This window comes from Dendropsophus ebraccatus, chromosome 14 (assembly GCF_027789765.1).
Source record: "Dendropsophus ebraccatus isolate aDenEbr1 chromosome 14, aDenEbr1.pat, whole genome shotgun sequence".
Classification (NCBI taxonomy): domain Eukaryota; kingdom Metazoa; phylum Chordata; class Amphibia; order Anura; family Hylidae; genus Dendropsophus; species Dendropsophus ebraccatus.
Window position 1 is genome coordinate 36,912,949 of NC_091467.1, and position 24,257 is coordinate 36,937,205.

The 24,257-nt window shown below is 45.5% G+C and overlaps 2 protein-coding genes across 4 annotated transcripts in view; one reads left to right on the forward strand and one right to left on the reverse strand.

The window, feature by feature from the left end:
• MRPL27 (mitochondrial ribosomal protein L27) lies at positions 1–12,741 on the reverse strand. Of its 2 annotated transcripts, none has more exons than XM_069953147.1 (4): positions 12,515–12,741; positions 1,969–2,088; positions 1,475–1,542; positions 1–257 (listed from the first exon to the last, which is right to left on the reverse strand). In XM_069953147.1, exons 1-4 carry the CDS (start codon positions 12,543–12,545, stop codon positions 51–53), a joined length of 426 nt encoding a protein of 141 aa, XP_069809248.1. In that variant the 5' UTR covers positions 12,546–12,741; the 3' UTR covers positions 1–50. The 2 variants fall into 2 exon arrangements, with proteins under 2 accessions (XP_069809248.1, XP_069809249.1); XM_069953148.1 differs by lacking the exon at positions 12,515–12,741 and adding an exon at positions 12,291–12,498.
• EME1 (essential meiotic structure-specific endonuclease 1) overlaps positions 12,203–24,257 on the forward strand; it is a 25,725-nt gene continuing 13,670 nt past the window's right edge. The window contains exons 1-4 of one of the 2 annotated variants that reach the window (XM_069953144.1): positions 12,203–12,928; positions 13,556–13,683; positions 22,332–22,415; positions 22,509–22,618. In XM_069953144.1, the coding sequence (XP_069809245.1) occupies positions 12,469–12,928; positions 13,556–13,683; positions 22,332–22,415; positions 22,509–22,618 (782 nt within the window). In that variant the 5' untranslated portion in view covers positions 12,203–12,468. Of the gene's footprint in view, positions 12,929–13,555; positions 13,684–17,023; positions 17,109–21,550; positions 21,753–22,331; positions 22,416–22,508; positions 22,619–24,257 lie in introns of those variants that run through there. The other variant, XM_069953146.1, reaches the window with a different exon arrangement.

Here is a 24,257-nt window from a genome sequence, read left to right on the forward strand (position 1 = left end):
CAGAGTATTAAATAAACTTTATTAGAAAACAGTATTTACATGATCTAGCATCACATCATTTCCACTAGCTTAAAGCTATGTTCTTTCGGCTTAGGAATGACATTTATAAAGGTTTTGTAGAGGACGGCACCAAAAGGCAGTTTCCTAACAATGTTAATGCTGTCACTGCTGCGAGGGGATGGGATGTAGACTTCTTTTGTGTAGCGCACAATTCCATCTTCCAAAGCAAACAATGTCTTGTTGCGTCCAATTCCCACCTAAAAGACACAGAATAATTGTAATGGGTAGTATGTTAAACTACTAACTGGTATATATTTAGCAATAACATGAGATAATTTCTACAACTAAATGTGTTTAAAATTGCTCTATTACCATCCTTATAACCCTATTATCTTTGGTCTATGGGGTGAGGTGTCATTTTTTGCACTATGATTTGTTCTTTCTTTTTTTGATAATTTTTTATTACATTTTTTTCGATTTGATGTGACAATTTTATGCTTATGCCGTTTAACGCGCAAAATCAGGAATGTGATAATTTAATAGTTTGGGCGATTACGCACGCTGCGATACCAATATATATGTTTTTTATTTATAAAATTGGAAAGGGGGGGGGGTGATTTAAACTTTTATAAGGGGAGAGAATTTTTTTTTTATGAAAAAACTTTGTTTTAGTTTTTACACTTTAACTTTTAGTCTCCCTGGAGGAGAGATCTCATAGAGATCACTGCAGTATACTTAATACAGCACTGATCGATTAGATCAGTGCTGTATTACTCTGGTCTACTGCAAACCAGATCTACAGATTGCAGAGCAGGGATCAGCGTCAGTGCGACGCTGAGCCCTGGACTGGCAAGCAGAAGGTATCCCCCCTCCGGGATCGCATCGCGGGGTTAGATCCCCCCACTAGACACCAAGGATAGGGGCACAAAATGTCACTTTTGACAGTTGCATTTAAATTTCTAATTAGCGGGCTAATAGCCGTGGTCCTGGGCTGCAAACAGCAGTTGGGAATGGCGGCAGCTCTGACTGGGGTTGCCACGCAACGTACATGTACATTCTGATGCGGGAAGGGGTTAAAGAATCATACATGAGTGTGATATGATCCTCTGTCAACAGGTTTCATTCAACTGAGTATTATCTTCAGATTCATAGAAGTTGCTTTTTACAAAGATTTCAGTGCCATATCAGTGCTAATGTGATTATGTGGTTAATGCAACAGTGGGAAGCTTCCATTCTTTTTTTAACTCTGTAATAATGGAAAACAATTTTGTTGTATAATATTTGGCAGTTGTAGGCAATTAAATATTAAATACAACATTTTGTAGTTTTACAAACAGCCAGGCTTCAATCTCCAGAATAGCAGGGGGAGCCATTGTTACTTACTGCAGACTCCATATATGTCGGTGTGGAGATCCCCTAACGGAGACTCACTACCCCCTCAGTCCCCAATCTATAGCTAAAACTACTGACTTACCTGGGATCCTGGATGCCAACGCATTAATCTTTGAGTAGCGAGAATGTTTCCAGCATGGACAAATTCACCTAAAACATTAAGGAAGAGCTAGATGAAGCACATTGCCCAAAAAGAAAAAAACACAATACTGCATACTGCGCTGTATTTTTTTTTTTTTACAAAAAAAAAATGTCCTGGACTATACCATAACGCATATAACAAAGGCATACTGACATATACTAGCCAACAGGTGACTCCTATGTTCTTGACTGGATGAATGGAGGCCATTTTAAACGAGCTTCTAAGGGCTTATTAACATGTCTCGTATTTTACAGATGCTACGGATGGGTGAAGCCCTATAGTGGAGTGTTTCCCCGCGGGGCATGATGCAGAGAAGCTGAACCTCTGCATCACTTCATTGCAGAAGTTTAATCATTCAATTACCGTCCAGACACCCTTTATTGCAATAACATAGTGAAACTCCAATGTGTGCGAGCATACCCTTTGAGACTCACCATCTAATTTCTTGATGCCATATCTTCTGCCTGCACTTTTTCCTCCTAAGTTTTTAGAGCTGGTTCCAGCTTTCTTTGACGCCCCTCGGGACAGAATCCATGTTACGGGGGTCGGAGAAACTAGAAACAGAGAACATGTTTAGAATTACACACTCCCCACATATGGAAGAAAGCACAACGGCCACACCAGAATGGGCAACACAATGGCTACCTAAGTAGCCAGTTATTTGGGGCACTGAGCCCATGTGCTTCTATAAAAGGGAACTAGATTGTGAACCCCACTGGGGACAGGGACTAATGTGGATAGTGATGATCTCTGTACTGCGCTGTAGAATATGCTGGTACTATATATAAGAAAAAGGAATGAGTGCAAAAAATTATCATTGTCACAGGTTATATGTAACTCACACAAGAAAGATGACTTGTGTCTATTAAAACTGTACACATTCTTAAAGGAATTATACAAGCTTAAAAAAATGTCTGCTTTCTTTCAGCAAAGGCACCACTCTTGTCCTCCACTTGACCTGGGTTTTGCAGTTCTGTTCCACCGTATTAAAGGGGTTATCCAGCGTTACAAAAACATGGCCACTTTCTTCTAAAGACCGCCACCTCTTGTCTCCAGCTTGGGCAGGATTTTGCTGCTCAGTTTCATTGAAGTGAATACAGCTTAAAGGGGTTATCCAGCGCTACAAAAACATGGCCACTTTCCCCCTACTGTTGTCTCCAGTTTGGGCGGGGTTTTGAAACTCAGTTCCATTGAAGTGAATGGAGCTTAATTGCAAACCGCACCTGAACTGGAGACAACAGTAGGGGGAAAAGTGGCCATGCTTTTGTAGCGCTGGATAACCCCTTTAAAGGGTTTATTCAGCGCTACAGAAACATGGCCACTTTTCCCCCTCTCTTGTCTCCAGATTGGGGGGGGGGGGGGGTTCAAACTCAGTTCCATTGAAGTAAATGGAGCTTAATTGCAAACCACACCTGAACTGGAGACAAGAGAGGGGAAAAAATTGCCATGTTTTTGTAGCGCTGGAAAACCCCTTTAATTGCAAACCGCACCTGAAGTGGAGACAAGAGTGGTGTTGTGTCTGAAAGAAAGTGGCCATGTTTTTGTAGCACTGGATAACCCCTTTATATGGGAGCTGTACTGTAATACCACACATAACGTTAGGACAGGTGTCAATGCTGTTTTTGCAAAAAAAAAAAAAAAAAGAAGTAGTTGTGCTTTTTCTAAGCCTGGATAACCCCTTTAACCCCTTAACGACATCGGGCGTAAATTAAAGCCCTGATGCCGGTAAGGGAGTTCAGAGCGGGGCCGCGCGGCGACCCCGCTCTGAGCCGCGGCGGTCCCGGGTGCCGCGTGTAGCCCGGGACCGTAGGTATTAGCGGGCACGGTCCGATCGCCGTGCCCGCTAATACAGTAATCAGATGCAGCTGTCAAACATGACAGCTGCATCCGATTACCGGATTCAGCCGTTCCCTGGTGTCTAGTGGAGGAGATCGCTCCTCCGGGATGTTATCCCGGAGGAGCGATCTCCGTTTCTGAAGCCGGCCGGGGACCGCTCCAAGATGGCGCCGGCTCGGCACTCGTTTACTTCCGGCTGCAGCAGCCGAAAGCAAACGAGTGCCGATCTCATGGATCTCTGCAGCATATCTATGCTGCAGAGATCTCTATGAGAGATCAAAGCACTTATACTAGAAGTCCCCCAGGGGGGCTTCTAGTATAAGTGTTAGATTAAAAAAAAAGTGTTGTTAATAGTAAAAAGCCCCCTCCCCTAATAAAAGTCTGAATCACCCCCCTTTTCCCAGGTTATAAATAAAAGTAAATAAATAAATAAACAAACAAACATGTTTGCTATCGCCGCGTGCGTAATCGCCCAAACTATTAATCACAATCCTGATCTCGCACGGTAAACGGCGTCAGCGCAAAAAAATCCCAAAGTGCAAAATTGCGCATTTTTGGTCGCATCAAATCCAGAAAAATTGTAATAAAAAGCGATCAAAAAGTCGTATATGTGCAATCAAGGTACCGATAGAAAGATCACATCATGGCGCACACAGCCCCATAGACCAAAGGATAAAAGCGCTATAACCCTGGGAATGGAGCGATTTTAAGTGACGTATATTTGTTGACAATGGTTTAAATTTTTTACAGGCCATCAGATACAATATAAGTTATACATGTTACATATCGTTTTAATCGTAACGACTTGAGGAACATATATAACAAGTCAGTTTTACCCCAAGGCGAATGGCGTAAAAACACATTTCCCCCAAATAAACAAAATGCTTTTTTTTTTCAATTTCACCACACTTTGAATTTTTTTCTGGTTTCGCAGTGTACTTTATGCAAAAATTCAGCCTGTCATTGCAAAGTACAATTAGTGACGCAAAAAATAAGGGCTCATGTGGGTTTCTAGGTGGAAAAATGCAAGTGCTATGGCCTTTTAAGCACAAGGAGGAAAAAACTAAAACGCAAAAATCGAAATTGGCTCTGTCCTTAAAGGGTTAAAGGAGAAGTCTGGTGAAAATTTTTATTAAAGTATTGTATTACCCCCCAAAAGTTATACAAATCACCGATATACACTTATTATGGGAAATGCTTATAAAGAGCTTTTTTTCTGGTTCAATATTTTTATTAAAGTATTTGCAAGGTTTACAAACATGAAAGCAGTTGTTACATGTGCATTGAGTTTCTAAAGAATCAGCATGAATAAGATATGTAACACACTACAGGTATAGTAGGTAAGTATATAACCCTGCCAAATAGGGCAAAGAACAGCATTACAACTGTAAGGAACAAAATACAGGAACAGAAAAATTCCACCATGGCTGTGGATCCTATACTGTATGTTTGTAACAAGGAGAGGCTAGAAGTATATCTCATGAAATTGAACTAGGATATCAGTATAGTTAAATATAAGAACATGTAACGGTCTATAGGCCTCCTAGGCACATGGACAATCAGGCAACCCCATCTATTTTTGAATTATGAGCGCTATGGGGACTAGGTCACTGAGAAAGAGGGTAGTGAGGTGAGGACGTCCATGGTTCCCATTTGCGCTTGCATTTATCAAAAGTGTAATTGCCTCTAGCTATGACAGATTCATAGGTATTAAAGAGCTTTTTTTCCCACCACTACTGCATCAAGGCTTCACTTCCTGGATAAAATGGTGATGTCACGACCCGACTCCCAGAGCTGTGCGGGCTGTGTCTGCTGGAAAGGATGATGGCAGGGGGACACTGAGGGACACAGGGCACTGGAGGGACACTGAGCATCACTCTGCCATTATCCTCGCCAGCAGCAACAGCCCGCACAGCTCTGGGAGTCGGGTCGTGACATCACCATGTTATCCAGGAAGTGAAGCCTTGATGCAGTAGTAAGTGCAGGGAAAAAAGCATTTTATGTGCATTTTCCGTAATAAGTGTATATCAGTGATTTGTATAACTTTTGGGGGGCAATACAATACTTTAATAAAAATTTTCACCGGACTTCTCCTTTAACCCCTTCGTGCTGCAGCTAGTTTGGGCCTTAATGACCAGGCTAATTTTTCAAAATCTGACCTGTCTCACTTTATGCTCTTATAGCTCAGTGATGCTTTAAAGTATGCTAGCGATTCTGAGATTGTTTTTTCGTCACATATGGCACTTTATGTTAGTGGCAAAATTTGGTCACTACTTTGTGTGTTTTTTGTAAAAAAAACATCAAAATATCATGAAAAATTGCATTTTATGAACTTTGAAATTCTCTGCTTCTAAAAAAAGAACGTCGTAGCACATAAATTAGTTACTAAGGCACATTACCAATATGTCTTCTTTATTCTGGCATAATTTGGTAAACATATTTTACTTTTTTAGGGTGTTATGGGGCTTAGAAATTTATCAGCAAATTATCACATTTTCGTGAAAGTTTCCAAAACTGATTTTTTAAATGGATTTAGAAGTCTGGTATCCTGAAAACCCCCATAAGTGACCCCATTTTGGAAACTACACACCTTAAAGAATTAATCTAGGGGTATAATGAGCATTTTAACCCTACAGGGGCTGGAGGAAAATATTCACAATTAGGCAGTAAAAAAATGGAAAATTACAATTTTCCAATAATATATACGTTTAGATTAAAGTTTCTCATTTTCAAAAGGAACATGAGAGAAAAAGCACCCCAAAATTTGTAACGCAGGTTCTCTTGAGTACAACGGTACCCCATATGTGGGCGTAAACCACTGTATGGGCACACAGCAGGGCTCAGAATGAAGGGAGCGCCAATTAGCTTTTCCAATGCAGATTTTGCTGAAGAAGTTTCTGAGCGCCAGGTGCGTTTGCAGTGCCCCTGTAGTGTCAGCAGAGAGAAAAAACCCCGTAAGTCACCCCATTTTGGAAAGTGCACCCCTCAAAGAATTCATCTTGGTGTGAGGTGAGCATTTTGTATTCAAAAGAAGACAGTAAAAATGAAAAACTCGAATTCTTCCAATAATATGTTCGTTTAGTTTGAAATTTCTCAATTTCACGAGGAACAAGAGAAAAAAAGTACCCCAAAATTTGTAACGCAGGTTCTCCTGAGTACAATGGTACCCCATATGTGGCCGCAAACTTGAGTACAACGGTACCCCATATGTGGGCGTAAACCACTGTATGGGCACACAGCAGGGCTCAGAAGGAAGGGAGCGCCAATTAGCTTTTTCAATGCAGATTTTGCTGAAGAAGTTTCTGAGCGCCAGGTCAGTTTGCAGCGCCCCTGTAGTGCCAGCGGAGTAAAATCTCCCAATAAGTCACTCCATTTTGGAAAGTACACCCCTCAGAGAATTCATTTTGGGGTGTGGTGAGCATTTTGACCCCACAGGTATTAGAGGAAAGTATTTCAAATTAGACAGTAAAAATGAAAAACTCAAAGTTTTCCAATAATATGTTGGTTTAGTTTGAAATTTCTCAATTTCACAAGGAACAGGAGAGAAATGTCACCCCAATATATGTAACGCAGGTTCTCCTGAGTAGAACGGTACCCCATATGTGGGCATAAACCACTGTATGGGCACACAGCCAGGCTCAGAAGGGAAGGAGCGCCAATTAGCATTTTCAGTGCAGATTTTTCTGAAGAAGTTTCTGAGCGCCAGGTGCCTTTGCAGCGCCCCTGTAGTGTCAGCAGAATAGATTCCCCCCAAAAGTCACCCCATTTTGGAAAGTGCACCCCTCAAAGAATTCATCTTGGGGTGTGGTGACCATTTTGACCCCACAGGTATTAGAGGAAAGTATTCAAAATTGGCAGTAAAAATGAAAAACCACTGTTTGGGCACACAGCAGGGCTCAGAAGGGAAGGAGCGCCAATTTACTGGAGCAAAACCGCAGCTAGTAATGGTTATTAGAATAGCGCAGTTACTAAAATAAAAAAAAAAAAAATGAGATTACAGGTAATGTGGGGTGGTTATGGGCAACCTGAGGTGGTTACAGGTAATCTGGGGTGGTTACGGACAACCTGGGGTGGTTACGGACAACATGGGGTGGTTACGGCAACCTGGGGTGGTTACAGGCAACGTGGGGTGGTTACAGGCAACGTGGGGTGGTTACAGGCCACGTGGGGTGGTTACAGGCCACGTGGGGTGGTTACAGGCAACGTGGGGTGGTTACAGGCAACGTGGGGTGGTTACAGGCCACGTGGGGTGGTTACAGGCAACGTGGGGTGGTTACAGGCAACGTGGGGTGGTTACAGGCAACGTGGGGTGGTTACAGGCAACGTGGGGTGGTTACAGGCAACGTGGAATGGTTACAGGCAACGTGGGGTGGTTACGGGCAACCTGCAGTGCTTACAGACAATCTGGGGTGGTTACGGGCAACCTGCAGTACTTACAGACAATCTGGGGTGGATACGGGCAACGTGGGGTGAATACGGGCAACCTGCAGTGCTTACAGACAATCTGGGGTGGTTACGGGCAACGTGGGGGGGTTATGGATAAACTGAAGTTCTTATAGGCAATCTGGGGTGGATACCTGTAATCTGGCAGAGGCAAGGTGCGGTGGTCAGAGGCAAGGTGCGGTGGTCAGAGGCAAGGTGCGGTGGTCAGAGGCAAGGTGCGGTGGTCAGAGGCAAGGTGCGGTGGTCAGAGGCATCATGGCGTGGTCAGAGGCAACATGCTGTGGTTACGTGCAATCTGGGGGGTTACATGTAATCTGGCGTGATTACGGGAAACCTGGGGGGGTTATGTGCAACCTGGAAGGGTTACAGACAATCTGGGATTGTTACTAATAAACTGAAGTGCTTATAGGTAATCTGGGGTGGGTACATGTAATTTAGGGGGGTGACGGGCAATCTGGAGGGGGTCACTGGCAATTTGGGGTGGTTACGGGCAACGTGCGGTGGTTACGGGTAATCTGGGGGGGGTTAGGGGTAATTTGGGAGTAAACTGCAATTATTACTATAATAAAAAGTGTGTGTTTTATTTTTTGTATGGGTGTCACTTTTTGTACTTTATACATTCATTTTTACTGTATTACTATGATTACTGTGATATTTTCTATCACAGTAATCATAGTTCAGTGACAGAGACCGAATTGATCTCTGTCACTTAAAATTTTCCAGAGTTGGCTGGTTGTGGAGCGCATGCGCACTTCATAACCAGCCAGGACGCCGAAGAGGAAGGAGCTCCAGGATCAGGTAACGTATATGGGGAAGGGGGGGTGACTGGGGGACGGGGGTGACAGGGGGGGTGGGGGGCGACATCACTTTTTATCCCCTGTCACCAATCATTTATGGTGACAGGGGATAAAAAGTGCCGGCGGCGAATTGTACAAGCGATCAGCGGTATATAGTATATACCGCTGATCGCTTGTACCGGGACCCCACAGGGGGGTCCCCGATGACAGCCCCATGCTTTCCGCTACCTCCGGTGGCGGAGAGCATGGGGTTTTCATTCATTTTAACTTTTCCATCCCTGCGAACAAACATCGGGGGAGGGGGGTTAGTTATCGGGGCACTAGGGGGGTCTGATCTGGGGTCTGATATACACTTATTTCACTACTAACGTTAGTAGCAGCCTTATTCTCTGCCATCGCCGTAAAAAGCTGATGGCAGCAGATTAAGGACCCTTAGTGACCGCCGTAAAAAGCTGTATCGGCGGTCACTAAGGGGTTAAGGGTCGCTGCGCACATACAGGATCCGCAGCGAACTTCACGGTGCAAGTTCCAGCACACTGGCACACATGGCAGCGCACTGGCTGAGCGGGACACCTGGGAGTCAGGAGCCTAAGCAGCAAGCAGGAACGGCAGTACAAACCCTGCAGATCTACCTATGGTTTATCACTAGTGTGTTGAGCGGATCTGTCAAAATGTTCAGCTCTATTGCTCACGGCCCACACATACTGGCTCTATTGCTCACGGCCCACACATATTGGCTCTACTGCTCACGGACTGTCTCTACTGCCAACTGACGGCCCACAAACACTGGCTCTACTGCCAACAGCCCATCCACAAACACTAGCTGTACTGCTCACAGCCCATACACAATGGCTGCACCGATCAGGGCCCATACACACTGGCCGCACTGACTGACTGACGGCCCATACACACTGGCCGCACTGACTGACTGACGGCCCATACACACTGGCCGCACTGACTGACTGACGGCCCATACACACTGGCCGCACTGACTGACTGACGGCCCATACACACTGGCCGCACTGACTGACTGACGGCCCATACACACTGGCCGCACTGACTGACTGACGGCCCATACACACTGGCCGCACTGACTGACTGACGGCCCATACACACTGGCCGCACTGACTGACTGACGGCCCATACACACTGGCCGCACTGACTGACTGACGGCCCATACACACTGGCCGCACTGACTGACTGACGGCCCATACACACTGGCCGCACTGACTGACTGACGGCCCATACACACTGGCCGCACTGACTGACTGACGGCCCATACACACTGGCCGCACTGACTGACTGACGGCCCATACACACTGGCCGCACTGACTGACTGACGGCCCATACACACTGGCCGCACTGACTGACTGACGGCCCATACACACTGGCCGCACTGACTGACTGACGGCCCATACACACTGGCCGCACTGACTGACTGACGGCCCATACACACTGGCCGCACTGACTGACTGACGGCCCATACACACTGGCCGCACTGACTGACTGACGGCCCATACACACTGGCCGCACTGACTGACTGACGGCCCATACACACTGGCCGCACTGACTGACTGACGGCCCATACACACTGGCCGCACTGACTGACTGACGGCCCATACACACTGGCCGCACTGACTGACTGACGGCCCATACACACTGGCCGCACTGACTGACTGACGGCCCATACACACTGGCCGCACTGACTGACTGACGGCCCATACACACTGGCCGCACTGACTGACTGACGGCCCATACACACTGGCCGCACTGACTGACTGACGGCCCATACACACTGGCCGCACTGACTGACTGACGGCCCATACACACTGGCCGCACTGACTGACTGACGGCCCATACACACTGGCCGCACTGACTGACTGACGGCCCATACACACTGGCCGCACTGACTGACTGACGGCCCATACACACTGGCCGCACTGACTGACTGACGGCCCATACACACTGGCCGCACTGACTGACTGACGGCCCATACACACTGGCCGCACTGACTGACTGACGGCCCATACACACTGGCCGCACTGACTGACTGACGGCCCATACACACTGGCCGCACTGACTGACTGACGGCCCATACACACTGGCCGCACTGACTGACTGACGGCCCATACACACTGGCCGCACTGACTGACTGACGGCCCATACACACTGGCCGCACTGACTGACTGACGGCCCATACACACTGGCCGCACTGACTGACTGACGGCCCATACACACTGGCCGCACTGACTGACTGACGGCCCATACACACTGGCCGCACTGACTGACTGACGGCCCATACACACTGGCCGCACTGACTGACTGACGGCCCATACACACTGGCCGCACTGACTGACTGACGGCCCATACACACTGGCCGCACTGACTGACTGACGGCCCATACACACTGGCCGCACTGACTGACTGACGGCCCATACACACTGGCCGCACTGACTGACTGACGGCCCATACACACTGGCCGCACTGACTGACTGACGGCCCATACACACTGGCCGCACTGACTGACTGACGGCCCATACACACTGGCCGCACTGACTGACTGACGGCCCATACACACTGGCCGCACTGACTGACTGACGGCCCATACACACTGGCCGCACTGACTGACTGACGGCCCATACACACTGGCCGCACTGACTGACTGACGGCCCATACACACTGGCCGCACTGACTGACTGACGGCCCATACACACTGGCCGCACTGACTGACTGACGGCCCATACACACTGGCCGCACTGACTGACTGACGGCCCATACACACTGGCCGCACTGACTGACTGACGGCCCATACACACTGGCCGCACTGACTGACTGAAGGCCCATACACACTGGCCGCACTGCTGACTGACGGCCCATACGCACTGGCCGCACTGCTGACTGACGGCCCATACGCACTGGCCGCACTGCTGACTGACGGCCCATACGCACTGGCCGCACTGCTGACTGACGGCCCATACGCACTGGCCGCACTGCTGACTGACGGCCCATACGCACTGGCCGCACTGCTGACTGACGGCCCATACACACTGGCCGCACTGACTGACTGACGGCCCATACACACTGGCCGCACTGACTGACTGACGGCCCATACACACTGGCCGCACTGACTGACTGACGGCCCATACACACTGGCCGCACTGCTGACTGACGGCCCATACACACTGGCCGCACTGCTGACTGACGGCCCATACACACTGGCCGCACTGCTGACTGACGGCCCATACGCACTGGCCGCACTGCTGACTGACGGCCCATACGCACTGGCCGCACTGCTGACTGACGGCCCATACACACTGGCCGCACTGCTGACTGACGGCACTCCCCTCCCTTCACCATGATCCCTTTATACACATGGACACGAGCAGTGACTACTGATGGTGCTGGCTTCTGTACACGGGGCAATAGTCATCACATTTGCCCAGTAGTTGCCCTTGGGGTTATTATACAGTTCCTGCCATAGAGGGTACCAGGCTTGACACGAAGCGCCCCCGCCTCACAGTGTGAACAGGTTCCGAGCTCACAAGGTCATCCTGCGAACCTGCGTGTTGTTATAGACAGTACGAGAGGGGCGTGTCCACAGGCCGGACGTCTCGGTGGCAGCCCCGGGCACCGCTCAGGGACACAGTCAGAGTGAGTAGGCGCACACCAGCGGCACTTACCGAGCAGGCGAGCCGCTGCACACAGCATGTCAGCCACCAGGATGTACACCAGCGTCACTTCCGCTTCCTGTCACCCGTATCTGGCGGCCTGTTTAAAAGCAATGTAGGCGGCCGCCACAGGCTGGTGGTCTGGTGAGGCAGAGACCCTTCCTGCTGTCACTGTCTGCCCGATGCTGTCATGCTTCTCAGCAGCAGCAGTAGTAGTAGTGACGATGACGACCTACCAGACATCCCTCTCCTGCTCCGGCTCCACATGCCGGCAACTACGGCAGGAGCACCAGCACCGCCACTCGGTGTGCATACGAGCAACTGGTCACGTGATACTCCACCAAAACCCCTAGGGGGTGCGGCTCCGCGGAATCCTCCGGCGCAGCGCTCCTCCTCACGTCACCAACCAGCCCAGCCACTAGGAATATCATCATCATCGTCTTCCACACATGACCGACCACAGCCACTCAGAAGACCAGCAGCATCACATGACCGACCAGCCGAGCCACTAGGAAGAGGAGCGGCATCACGTGACCGAACAGCCCAGCCACTCCTAGGAGCAGCTGTGTCATCATCATGTGACCCAGCCAAAGTCCCCCCTCCGGGGAAGAGGAAGCACCTGGATGTAGTCACTGTGCATATAGACACAGGTGCGGGACTATAGAGCAGGTTTACAATTGTGTTAAACACACTGCAGCGTCTAAAAGAGGAGCCAGCATGTCGAGTCTACAAGCTGCAACATTATTGCCATGTATCTATCTGCACCCTGAAAAAAGGGATGTCTGTGTGTACTGAGGTGCACAGCATTGGGTGCACGCGCTGTAATGGCCTGAACGTACTTACCGTGTACACAGTAGTGGGGCAGACCACCCTATTGGATAGATCTGCTTTTGTGCGCCACAGTATACGTCAGCATCCATGTTTTCCCAGACTCCCTAGGGCTACATCCAACTTCTTTAGCCACCGGTATTCCAATGCCAAATGACTGGGCTCGGGCATCAGGTTATGTCTAGTTGTCGGACATCCAGTGGTATAACAAAGGCTCCTGTTAGATGGACAGACCTGTCGCATATGTTCCCCTGTAGAGCGGAGCTCCTATACATCTCAATGGATGGTTCGGGCGGCCTTTCACCAGTGAGGAGAACCATTGGCTTAGAGAAGTTGCCACTTTAACCCATTGTTTTTCCATGTTGGAAGAGTTCTACTTTAATTTAGGGCTGAGGATGTTTGCTTATGTCCCTGTATTATATCAATATATATCAATCCTGCCTTTCTAGTTCTCCTTCAGGACGGATCAGGTGGACTTGTGCTGAGTGCCCTGCAGGCCCAGGAAACTCCTTGTGTCATCCAGACACAGCCAGTGCCAAGGAGCATCACTTGGAGCCGGAATGGGGTGAACATGAACGTAAGTTTTATTTATTTTTATATCCGTACGTAACCTTGAGAAATATCTACCCATTACCTTATCTTTAAGGGGTTGGCCACTTTATAGTAAAATTGCTCAGTGTATACTATTAGTAAGTGTACTCACTGCCCATACTGACAGCAGCTCCCTGTGTACCCCATAGAGCTAAAATGAGACTCCCTTCCTCTAGGCTGTGCTGTCCTGCTCTGTGGTAAGTCTGTCCATAAGATGGCTGACATGGTGGAGCACATGACCATGCCCCGCCCCTAAGTGTCCAACACAGCCTGTATATGCCTGTGGTGGACACTGGGGGGCAGGGCATGGTGACATGCTACTCCAAGTCAGCCATCTTCTAGACAGGAACACCACAGAGCAGGGCAGCTCAGCCTGGAGGAGGGAGTCTGATTGAGGTACACAGGGAGCTGCTGTCAGTAAGTGCAGTGAGTACACTTACTAATACTATACACTGAGCAATTTTACTATAAAGTGGCCAACCCCTTTAAGCTGACCAAGCACATTAGATGGCTGTAATGACAGGTAAGGGGGCTGATCAAGAATTTACAGGGGAAAATATGTTTTTAGCAATTTTATACATTTTTAATTATGATTTTGTAATTGGGTGCCACAAGCGCACTTTATTATGAGGTGTATAAAAGAAGGGGTTAACAGAGTGCACCTCAACTGTGACAGTGTATGTGCTCGAAACGCGTAGCTGTTTGGCCGATTGTGGTCTGACAGTATTTTCAACTGAATGGAATAAAAAATGAAGTGAAAGAAAGATTTCACTTGGTGCCTGATCTTATTTTTCCCAGTATATTACATATCACATCTGGCTGGGTGTGGATCCAGGCACTGCATCAGAGGTAGAGGTGAGCTAAAATATTTGTATATAATTCTGATCAAGAATGACAGTGAACAGGCCAAAACCAGCAGATAACACTAACTCAACCGGAAGTCCAACGCAACCCCTGTGACTTCACACAAGCCGTCCACAAAGTCAGATGGATTTGGCAGTGAGGGACCCAGGTTGTGTCTGCAGAGCACTGAGATAGAGTATTGGCACAGAATAGCAAGCCACACATTACAGGGGCCCTGGGGGGTATAGTATGGTTGCCTAGCTGGGTCAATACCATAAGGGCTTGTCAGGATCAAAACAGCAACTCTAAGGCCCCCTTCACACATGGACGTTTTTTTACGGTCAGGAAACATTTTAGGAGGCTTTAGGAAACCATCAGTTTTCTGACTGTAAAAACACAGGAGAAAGAAAGAAAAACAAACAAACAAACTGGCTGCAGCTGTGCTCCTTTGTGGCTTATCTCTCTGAGACCAAAAAGATTCCAACTGCTTAGTCCCTGTTCTGCAAACATTTGCCATCAGGAACACATTATCTGTCTAAGAAATAAACAATCTTCAGCATAAACAATCCTGTGCCATATCATGCACTGTGTGAATACCGTCCTATTCTGGGTCACTAGTCCCAGTAGTCACAAACCTTGATGGATGAAGCAGGACAGACATGAGTACTTTGCAAAAAAAATTTTTTTTATTTTTGAAAATTCATAGTTCATAGCAATACATCTTAGGTAATAGGTAACTTCACCACAGTGCTGTAGACGCGAGGCGGGTCTTCACGCCGCGGCTGCGGCGCTCTTCATATCCTCAAGTCCATAGAGGCTCTCCCCCTCCAGGTGACCGGAAGTGATGAAACACGCAACGTTTCGGGATTAACCCTTTCTCAAGCGTATGTAGACATGTGCACCCGCCACCATTTTATACTACTCAGTAGTCATAGCAACGTTTCACTACGGAAACATAATCATACAATTGGGTACAAACATTTTTACATCCTAACCATCCTAACATATAACTTCACTGTTACCATAGGTATACTTATTCATATATTGTGTAGGTTACATATCACTAAAGTATACGATGGAAAAATATACTAACTACATTTACAAAAATGCTTACTTCGTTGAGGCCTTTAGGGTTAAGCGATTCTAAACAATGGATCCAATATGTTTCCTTTTGGAGCAACCTACGTTTTGTTTCACTCTCACTGTTCGCAAATACCTGTTCTAGTACTTGCCATCTCAAATCATATACTTTATGGCCATTTTCTTTGAAATGCCTCGCAACAGAGGTCTCTCCAAACGTCTTCCTAGGGCTGGGCGATAATGGCCTAAATCAATATCGCGGTTTATCGTACATGTAGTCGCGGTAACGTTAAATTGAACGATAATTATGACACTCCCCTTTTAAAAGCCACACACCTTTTGAAAAACCCATTATCCGATGGTAATACAAACGTAGATTTATTCCATATAACGATGTGCAGCAAACTTCACAAGTAATACACAATGTTTTGGCATCTCCTACGCCATTTTCAAGTGGCAATTGAAAATGGCATAGGAGACACCAAAACGTCATATATTACTTGTGAAGTTACTGCACATTGTGATATGGAATAAATTCACGTTTTCACGTTTGTATTACCATCGGAGTGCTGCGAGTATTTTTTTACTAGCTGACTTGGTCAAAAGGTTTGTTTAGTGTGCTGCCTATATTGTTAGCTCTATCTATACAGTATATGTGTGTGTGTGTGTGTGTGTGTGTGTGTATATATATATATATATATATATATATATATATATATATATATATATATATATATATATATATATATATAGGACTCCTAGCTATCTATTATCGAGGGACGGACGGATGGGAGACTCCTATCTATCTCCCATGTATCTATCTCCTATCTATCTATCCATCCAGCGCACGCACACACACACAGACAGGAGATAGATAGGAGACAGGTAGATAATAGATAGATAGGAGTCCTATCTCCTATCTATCCCTCTCTCTATCTATATCTATCTCTCTCTATCTTCTATCTATCTATCTCCTATCTATCTATCTCCTATCTATCTATCTATCTTCTATCTAATATCTGCCCCCAGTCACTGTCACATGCTGCCCTGCCCCCCCCCCTCTCCCGCACATACAGTTGGGGTCAGGTATAGATCGGCACCTCCATGCTCCCCCGGGTACCGCTCTCTCTCTCTCCCCCGCACAGGAATCCTCTGCCCTTCTCACTCAGTGCTGTAGCACATATATCTGCCGGCAGCGTCTCCCGTCACACACTGCTGCTTCCAACACTGCAAAAAGATAACTGGGCGCCGAGGATTCCTGTGCGCGACAGAGTGCGGTGCCCTGTGGGGGGAGGATGTGCCGACCCATACCTGACCCCTGCAGCCACTTTATGTACGGGAGAGGGGAGGCAGGGCACACCATGCAGCTTCCAGAGCAGCCCGGAAGCAGCAGCAGCGCTGAGCACACAGCACGCCTGTGCACAGCCTGTCCGATCTCCAGCCTTCCTCCTCAGTAAGAACAGAGGGGAGCAGAGCACGCGGCTGCCGGTGAGGAGGAGGAGGGAGGGGGGAAATACCTATCTTTTACAGTTTTTTGGGCAAATAGCTGAATCACAGAGCGATGTTCATTGAGTCTCACTCTGACTTCTCTAGTTGGTTGGCCGACGTAAACCAGTCCGCATGGACATTTTAACATATATACCACATTAATACTTCTACATGTATACATTCCCCTGATAGGTATCTTTTTACCACTCAGGGGATGTACAACTAGGTCTCCCTTGACAATGTTGTTGCAGTTCTGACAAGAGAGACACGGGAAGGTTCCTATACGACATGATCTAAGTTTCATTTGTTTTGTTCTTCCTGTCCCCACGTCAGACCTCACAACCTCATTGCCAATGGTTTTACCTTTTTTATAAGCAAACATCGGACCATCTTTGAAGAGACTGCCAAACTTAGTGTCGCGTGTCAACATTGGCCAATATCTAAGTATGCATCTCTTGATCATATTAGAGTGTTTTTCATACTTAGATATAAACATGATTTTATTCTTTTTCATTTCTCACCTTTTGTTTCAATAATTCTTTTCTACTTGTCTCCTGTACCCCCTTTCACAGAATTTTCTATCATAGTCTTACTTTGTTTCTCATAAGTATCTTCTTTTTTACAAATGCGCCGAACTCGCATGAATTGGCCCTTCGGAATGCCTTTAAACGTGGAAGGCGCATGATGTGAGGATCGTAGCAACAAATTGTTGCGATCACTTGGTTTTGTATACAATTTAGTATCTATCTGCCCATTATTTAACGTCAGCTCGACGTCCAAATATTGTATTGTTTCTTTATGAGCTTCTATAGTGAATTCTATTAGCTCGTGCGCCTGATTCAAGTAGGCAACAAACTGGTTGAGCTGTGTCTCCGTGCTCCTCCATAGGAGGAGCACATCATCGACAAATCTCAGCCAGGTATGTACCAATGGACTAAATTCATGGCCACCGAGATATCGATCTTCAAGGCTGCCATGAAGATGTTAGCTATACTTGGAGCCACAGGGGACCCCATCGAGACCCCCTGCAGCTGCAAGTATAGCACATCCTCAAACCTAAAATAGTTTTTAAATAAGACCAGATCTAATAAGGTCATGAGAAAACCTATTGTTCGATTATCTAGTTTCTCATCTTCACATAGTTTATCCCTGACTATATTCATCGCTTCTTGGCTAGGTATATTCGTGTATAAACTCTTAATGTCGAGAGTACATACAAATGACACATCTCGAACATCAAGAGATTCTAACCTCATCAGTAGATCTGTAGTGTCTTTAAGGCAATTTGGTAACTTTCTCACTATGGGTTGAAGATATTGATCAACAAAAGAAGAAGGGGTATAAAATAAAGAGTCCATACCAGACACGATTGGGCGGCCCAGGGACCGTTCCAATCGCTTATGGATTTTTGGTAATAAGTAAAGAACTGGTACTCTAGGGTTTTCGTTGATCAATATCGACTTGCATTCTTTACTGATAATGCCCAAATCATGGGCTTCATTTACCACCTCTATAAGCTCTTTTTTATATTCTGTCGGGTCACTCTTTAACACCTTATAGACCTTGTCATCCGACAACTGGAGGTGGGCTTCATGCAGATAGTCAGACTTATCCAACACGACCGTGGCACCGCCTTTATCAGCTTTTTTGATAATTATGTTTTTATCTCTTTTTAGATTTTGCAAAGCAGTTCTCTCTGCCACGGTCATGTTGGATCGCCCGACATCTACACGATCCCAATTTTTCATAACCTCCTCCGTTACCACCTTTTGGAAATTTTCCAAAAGTGTACTCTCAACGTCAGGGTCAAAATCAGATTTCATGCGACACTTTTTAGGAAGTTTTTCTGTAGTATATTTTTTCTTTTTGTCAACCCCCATGAAATACATTTTTAATCTCATTGCCCGGCACATTTTATAAAAGTCCACCATAAACTCAAACTTGGTCATTTCACAAGTGGGAACAAACCCCAAACCTCTATCCAATACTTTAATCTCTATATCAGTTAGTTCACGGGAAGAGAGATTAACGACTAACCCACCGGCTTTTTTTTGTTCGTTGTTTTTGGCCGAGCGCCACTGTTCACATTTCCTTTTGCTGGGATAGTTTTTTCTTTCCCTTTCTCTAAAAAAGGAGTCTGGTTAGTTGTGCTTTTATTACCCGGTTTCCTACTTCCACGTCTGAAGCTGTTAACCACGCTTGCTTGGTCCGATAGGTTGCTGTCCACACTCGTATCTTGTGAGAAATTCCTTTTGAATCTTCTTTCCTCTTTCCAGGTGTAGACTCGATTCTGTAAGTAATCCTGTGTGTCCCGCTCTAACTTATTGATTTTTGTCTGAAACAGAGTAGTTTTTAAAGCATCTATATTGTTTTACAATTCCACATGCGTTTTTTCGAAATCATCCAGTAATACAGTGTCCTTATACTCTTTTTCATTTGTTTCAATCTCAGTCTTTATATCAGTTAGTGCACTCTGTAAGTGTTGGATGGTAAGGTACATTAGGTCAAGGGAGTAGCGATTTGAGATAGCAAACCATTTTTGTTGGTATAGCATATCATTTTTAAGTAACACAGGTTTTAGTTTGCTTCGTAGGCCTCTAGGTATGCGTTGCACCTTTACATATTCTGTCAATGCAGATGCATGAAGTCGTAAATTCACTTCTTGGGTATACAGCTGCTCCAATTTGCGTGGGTAATTAGTCTTCGTATCTCTTTTCACATGTTCAAACCCAAAGCCAGCTGATTCCGCGAGTTGAAGTATACTACTTCTTTCACCTTCTGTGAGGGTGACAGTCTCTGCTTTTTTATCTGTTATATTAGCAATTTCCTCAAACGACATTTCGACAGTCTTTTCTTTACTTTATAGCAATTTGGCACAATTATCTTAGCGACAATTCACAAACTTTAGCATAAACAATCCTGTGCCATATCATGCACTGTGTGAATACCGTCCTATTCTGGGTCGCTAGTCCCAGTAGTCACAAACCTTGATGGATGAAGCAGGACAGACACGAGTACATTGCAAAAAAGGGGGTCTCGATGGGGTCCCCTGTGGCTCCAAGTATAGCTAACATCTTCATGGCAGCCTTTGAAGATCAATATCTCGGAGGCCATGAATTCAGTCCATTGGTACATACCTGGCTGAGATTTGTTGATGTGCTCCTCCTATGGAGGGGCACGGATGCACAGCTCAACCAGTTTGTTGCCTACTTGAATCAGGCGCACGAGCTAATAGAATTCACTATAGAAGCTCATAAAGAAACAATACAATATTTGGACGTCGAGCTGACGTTAAATAATGGGCAGATAGATACTAAATTGTATACGAAACCGAGTGATCGCAAAAATTTGTTGCTACGATCCTCACATCGTGCGCCTTCCACGTTTAAAGGCATTCCGAAGGGCCAATTCATGCGACTTCGGCGCATTTGTAAAAAAGAAGATACTTATGAGAAACAAAGTAAGACTATGATAGAGAAATTCTGTGAAAGGGGGTACAGGGGACAAGAAGTAGAAAAAGTAGCGGAAGATGTGAAAAAGATTCCTAGACAAGAATTATTGAAACAAAAGGTGAGAAATGAAAAAGAGAATAAAATCATGTTTATATCTAAGTATGAAAAACACTCTAATATGATCAAGAGATGCATACTTAGATATTGGCCAATGTTGACACGCGACACTAAGTTTGGTAGTCTCTTCAAAGATGGTCCGATGTTTGCTTATAAAAAAGGTAAAACCATTGGCAATGAGGTTGTGAGGTCTGAAGTGGGGACAGGAAGACCAAAACAAATGAAACTTAGATCATGTCGTATAGGAACCTTCCCGTGTCTCTCTTGTCAGAACTGCAACAACATTGTCAAGGGAGACCCAGTTGTACATCCCCTGAGTGGTAAAAAGATACCTATCAGGGGAATGTATACATGTAGAAGTACTAATGTGGTATATATGTTAAAATGTCCATGCGGACTGGTTTACGTCGGCCAAACAACTAGAGAAGTCAGAGTGAGACTCAATGAACATCGCTGTGCGATTCGGCTATTCGCCCAAAAAACTGTAAAAGAGGAAGAGCGAGGGAAGACGTCTGGAGAGACCTCTGTTGCGAGGCATTTCAAAGAAAATGGCCATAAAGTATATGATTTGAGATGGCAAGTACTAGAACAGGCATTTGCGAACAGTGAGAGTGAAACAAAACGTAGGTTGCTCCAAAAGGAAACATATTGGATCCATTGTTTAGAATCGCTTAACCCTAAAGGCCTCAACGAAGTATGCAACTTTTCTGTATTTTTGTAAATGTAGTTAGTATATTTTTCCATCGTATACAGTAGTGATATGTAACCTACACAATATATGAATAAGTATACCTATGGTAACAGTGAAGTTATATGTTAGGATGGTTACCTGTAAAGATGTTTGTACCTAATTGTATGATTATGTTTCCGTAGTGAGACGTTGCTATGACTACTGAGTATTATAAAATGGTGGCGGGTGCACATGTCTACATACGCTTGAGAAAGGGTTAATCCCGAAACGTTGCGTGTTTCATCACTTCCGGTCACCTGGAGGGGGAGAGCCTCTATGGACTTGAGGATATGAAGAGCGCCGCAGCCGCGGCGTGAAGACCAGCCTCGCGTCTACAGCACTGTGGTGAAGTTATCTATTACCTAAGATGTATTGCTATGTACTATGAATTTTCACAAATAAGAAAAAAATTTTTTGCAAGTACTCGTGTCTGTCCTGCTTCATCCATTAAGAAATAAACAATTGCACTCTGTCGTTTTGTTTGTGTGCAAGTGATGCGCCTGCCATGTTTATGCCCCCCTTAGCAGTGCTTAAAGGGGTTATCTAGGCTTAGAAAAAACGTGTGATTTTCTTCCAGCAACAGCGCCTCTCCTTTACTCAGCTTGTGTATAGTTTTTCAGCTCTGTTCTATTGAAGTAAATGGTGCTGAATTGCAATACCACACACAACCTGAGGATGGGTCATGCTGTATTTGCAAGAAAGTAGCTGTGTTTTTAGTAAACCTGGATAGCCCCTTTAAGTATTGTGACAGAGATTAAGAGATTAAACAATTATTCTGGCCTGTATGCAGTAGCTACAATATTAAGAAATATTCTTGAAACACTATTCATTGAAAACACTGCGTAAGGCTTTTCATGTTTTTGGTAAGATGTAATAGCATGGAGAGACCTGCATGTGTGGCTAACATAACATATTCTCACCCAGGGAGAAACTTTTTGCCAAGAAGCAGAAATTCTTGTTCTTGTTCCTGGGGAGGACTTTGTTGCCATGATTCTGAACAGTAAAATGGTGCGGATGCCTCATTCTTCTTCTTTTCATCTTTCACATAAGATTACACCTTTTTGTTTTTTCATGTCGTCTGACCCTTTTTCTGTATTACAGGAAGCTGCTCATAACAATGTTACTTTAAGCAGCTTTGTGGCAAACATTGTGGCCAACAAGTCATGTGCCATCCCTACACTGGTGGTAATGGAGTTAGAGAAATATTTCAAGTAAGTCATAGGAAGAAATGGTCATTTATGGGGGAAAGATGAATCTTACCTGCTGATATGTCCCTACTTACATATATAGTTACATAGTTAATACGGTTGAAAAAAGACACATGTCCATCAAGTTCAACCAAGGAGGGGATGGATACAGGGAAGGGGTGATAGGTTCTATACATATGCATCTATATTATTTTGGTCTAGAACTTGTCTAGCCCTGTTTTGAAGCCCTCTACTGTTTTTGCTGTGACCAGATCCTGTGGTAGACTGTTCCACAGATTCACAGTTCTCATGGTAAAGAAGGCTTGTCGCCTCCGGAGATTGAACCTTTTTTTCTCTAGGCGGAGGCAGTGCCCTCTTGTCCTTTGAGGGGGTTTTACCTGGAACATCTTTTCCCCATATCTCTTGTAGGGGCCATTTATATATTTAAATAAGTTAATCATATCTCCCCTTAAACGTCTCTTCTCCAGACTAAACAAATGTAATTCTTTTAATCTCTCCTCATAACTAAGATGCTCCATTCCCCTTATTAGTTTAGTTGCCCGTCTTTGTACCCTCTCCAGCTCTAGAACATCCTTTTTATGAATCGGGTTCCAAAACTGGACGGCATACTCCAGATGAGGCCGCACCAAAGCTTTATAAAGCGGTAATATTATATCCCTGTCCTGTGAGTCCATGCCTGTTTTAATGCATGACAATATCCTGCTGGCCTTAGAAGCCACTGACTGACATTGTGTGCTGTTCTGTAGTCTATTATCTACAAGTACACCCAGATCCTTCTCCATCAGTGACTCTCCCAGAGTAACTCCCCCCAGGACATATGATGCATGCGGGTTATTAGTACCCAGGTGCATAACTTTACATTTATCCACATTGAACCTCATTTGCCAAGTGGACGCCCAAACACTCAGTGTGTCTAAGTCATCCTGTAATATCTGCACATCCTCCATAGACTGTACTGTACTACAAAGCTTGGTGTCATCTGCAAAGATAGAAACATTGCTGTTAATTCCATTCTCAATATCATTAATAAACAAGTTAAACAGAAGAGGGCCCAGTACTGACCCTTGGGGTACACCACTTATTACCGGGGACCATTCGGAGTAGGAATCATTGACCACCACTCTCTGGGTACGATTATTAAGCCAGTTTTCAATCCAGTTACACATTAAATTTTCCAAACCGATAGACTTTAACTTACCCATCAGACGTCCATGAGGAACTGTGTCAAACGCTTTTGCAAAATCCAGGTACACGATATCCACAGCCGCGCCGCCATCCAGGCTTCTACTTACCTCTTCATAGAAACATATTAGGTTGGTTTGACAGCTTCTGTCCTTAGTAAAACCATGCTGGTTATCACTTATAATACTATTAGCCACTACATATTCCTGGATGTAGTCCCTTATAAGCCCCTCAAATAGTTTTCCCACAATGGACGTTAAGCTTACAGGTCTATAGTTACCTGGGGAAGTTCGAGAGCCCTTTTTGAAGATCGGTATTACATTTGCCTTACGCCAGTCCCTCGGCACAATACCAGTAAGCAAAGAATCACTGAATATTTCATACAAGGGTAGTGAAATTACAGAACTGAGTTCCCTAAGAACTCTGGGGTGCAATCCATCAGGCCCTGGAGCTTTGGTTA

What these genes read in the sequence shown, in the direction of transcription:
- MRPL27 (XM_069953147.1), bottom strand. Translation starts at nt 12,545, where the DNA reads ATGTGGAGCCGGAGCAGGAGAGGGATGTCTG. An exon ending in TGGCATCAAGAAATTAGATG is followed by an intron (nt 1,543 to 1,968) that starts GTGAGTCTCAAA and finishes TTAATGTTTTAG; the next exon opens with GTGAATTTGTCCATGCTGGA. An exon ending in GTTGGCATCCAGGATCCCAG is followed by an intron (nt 258 to 1,474) that starts GTAAGTCAGTAG and finishes TGTGTCTTTTAG; the next exon opens with GTGGGAATTGGACGCAACAA.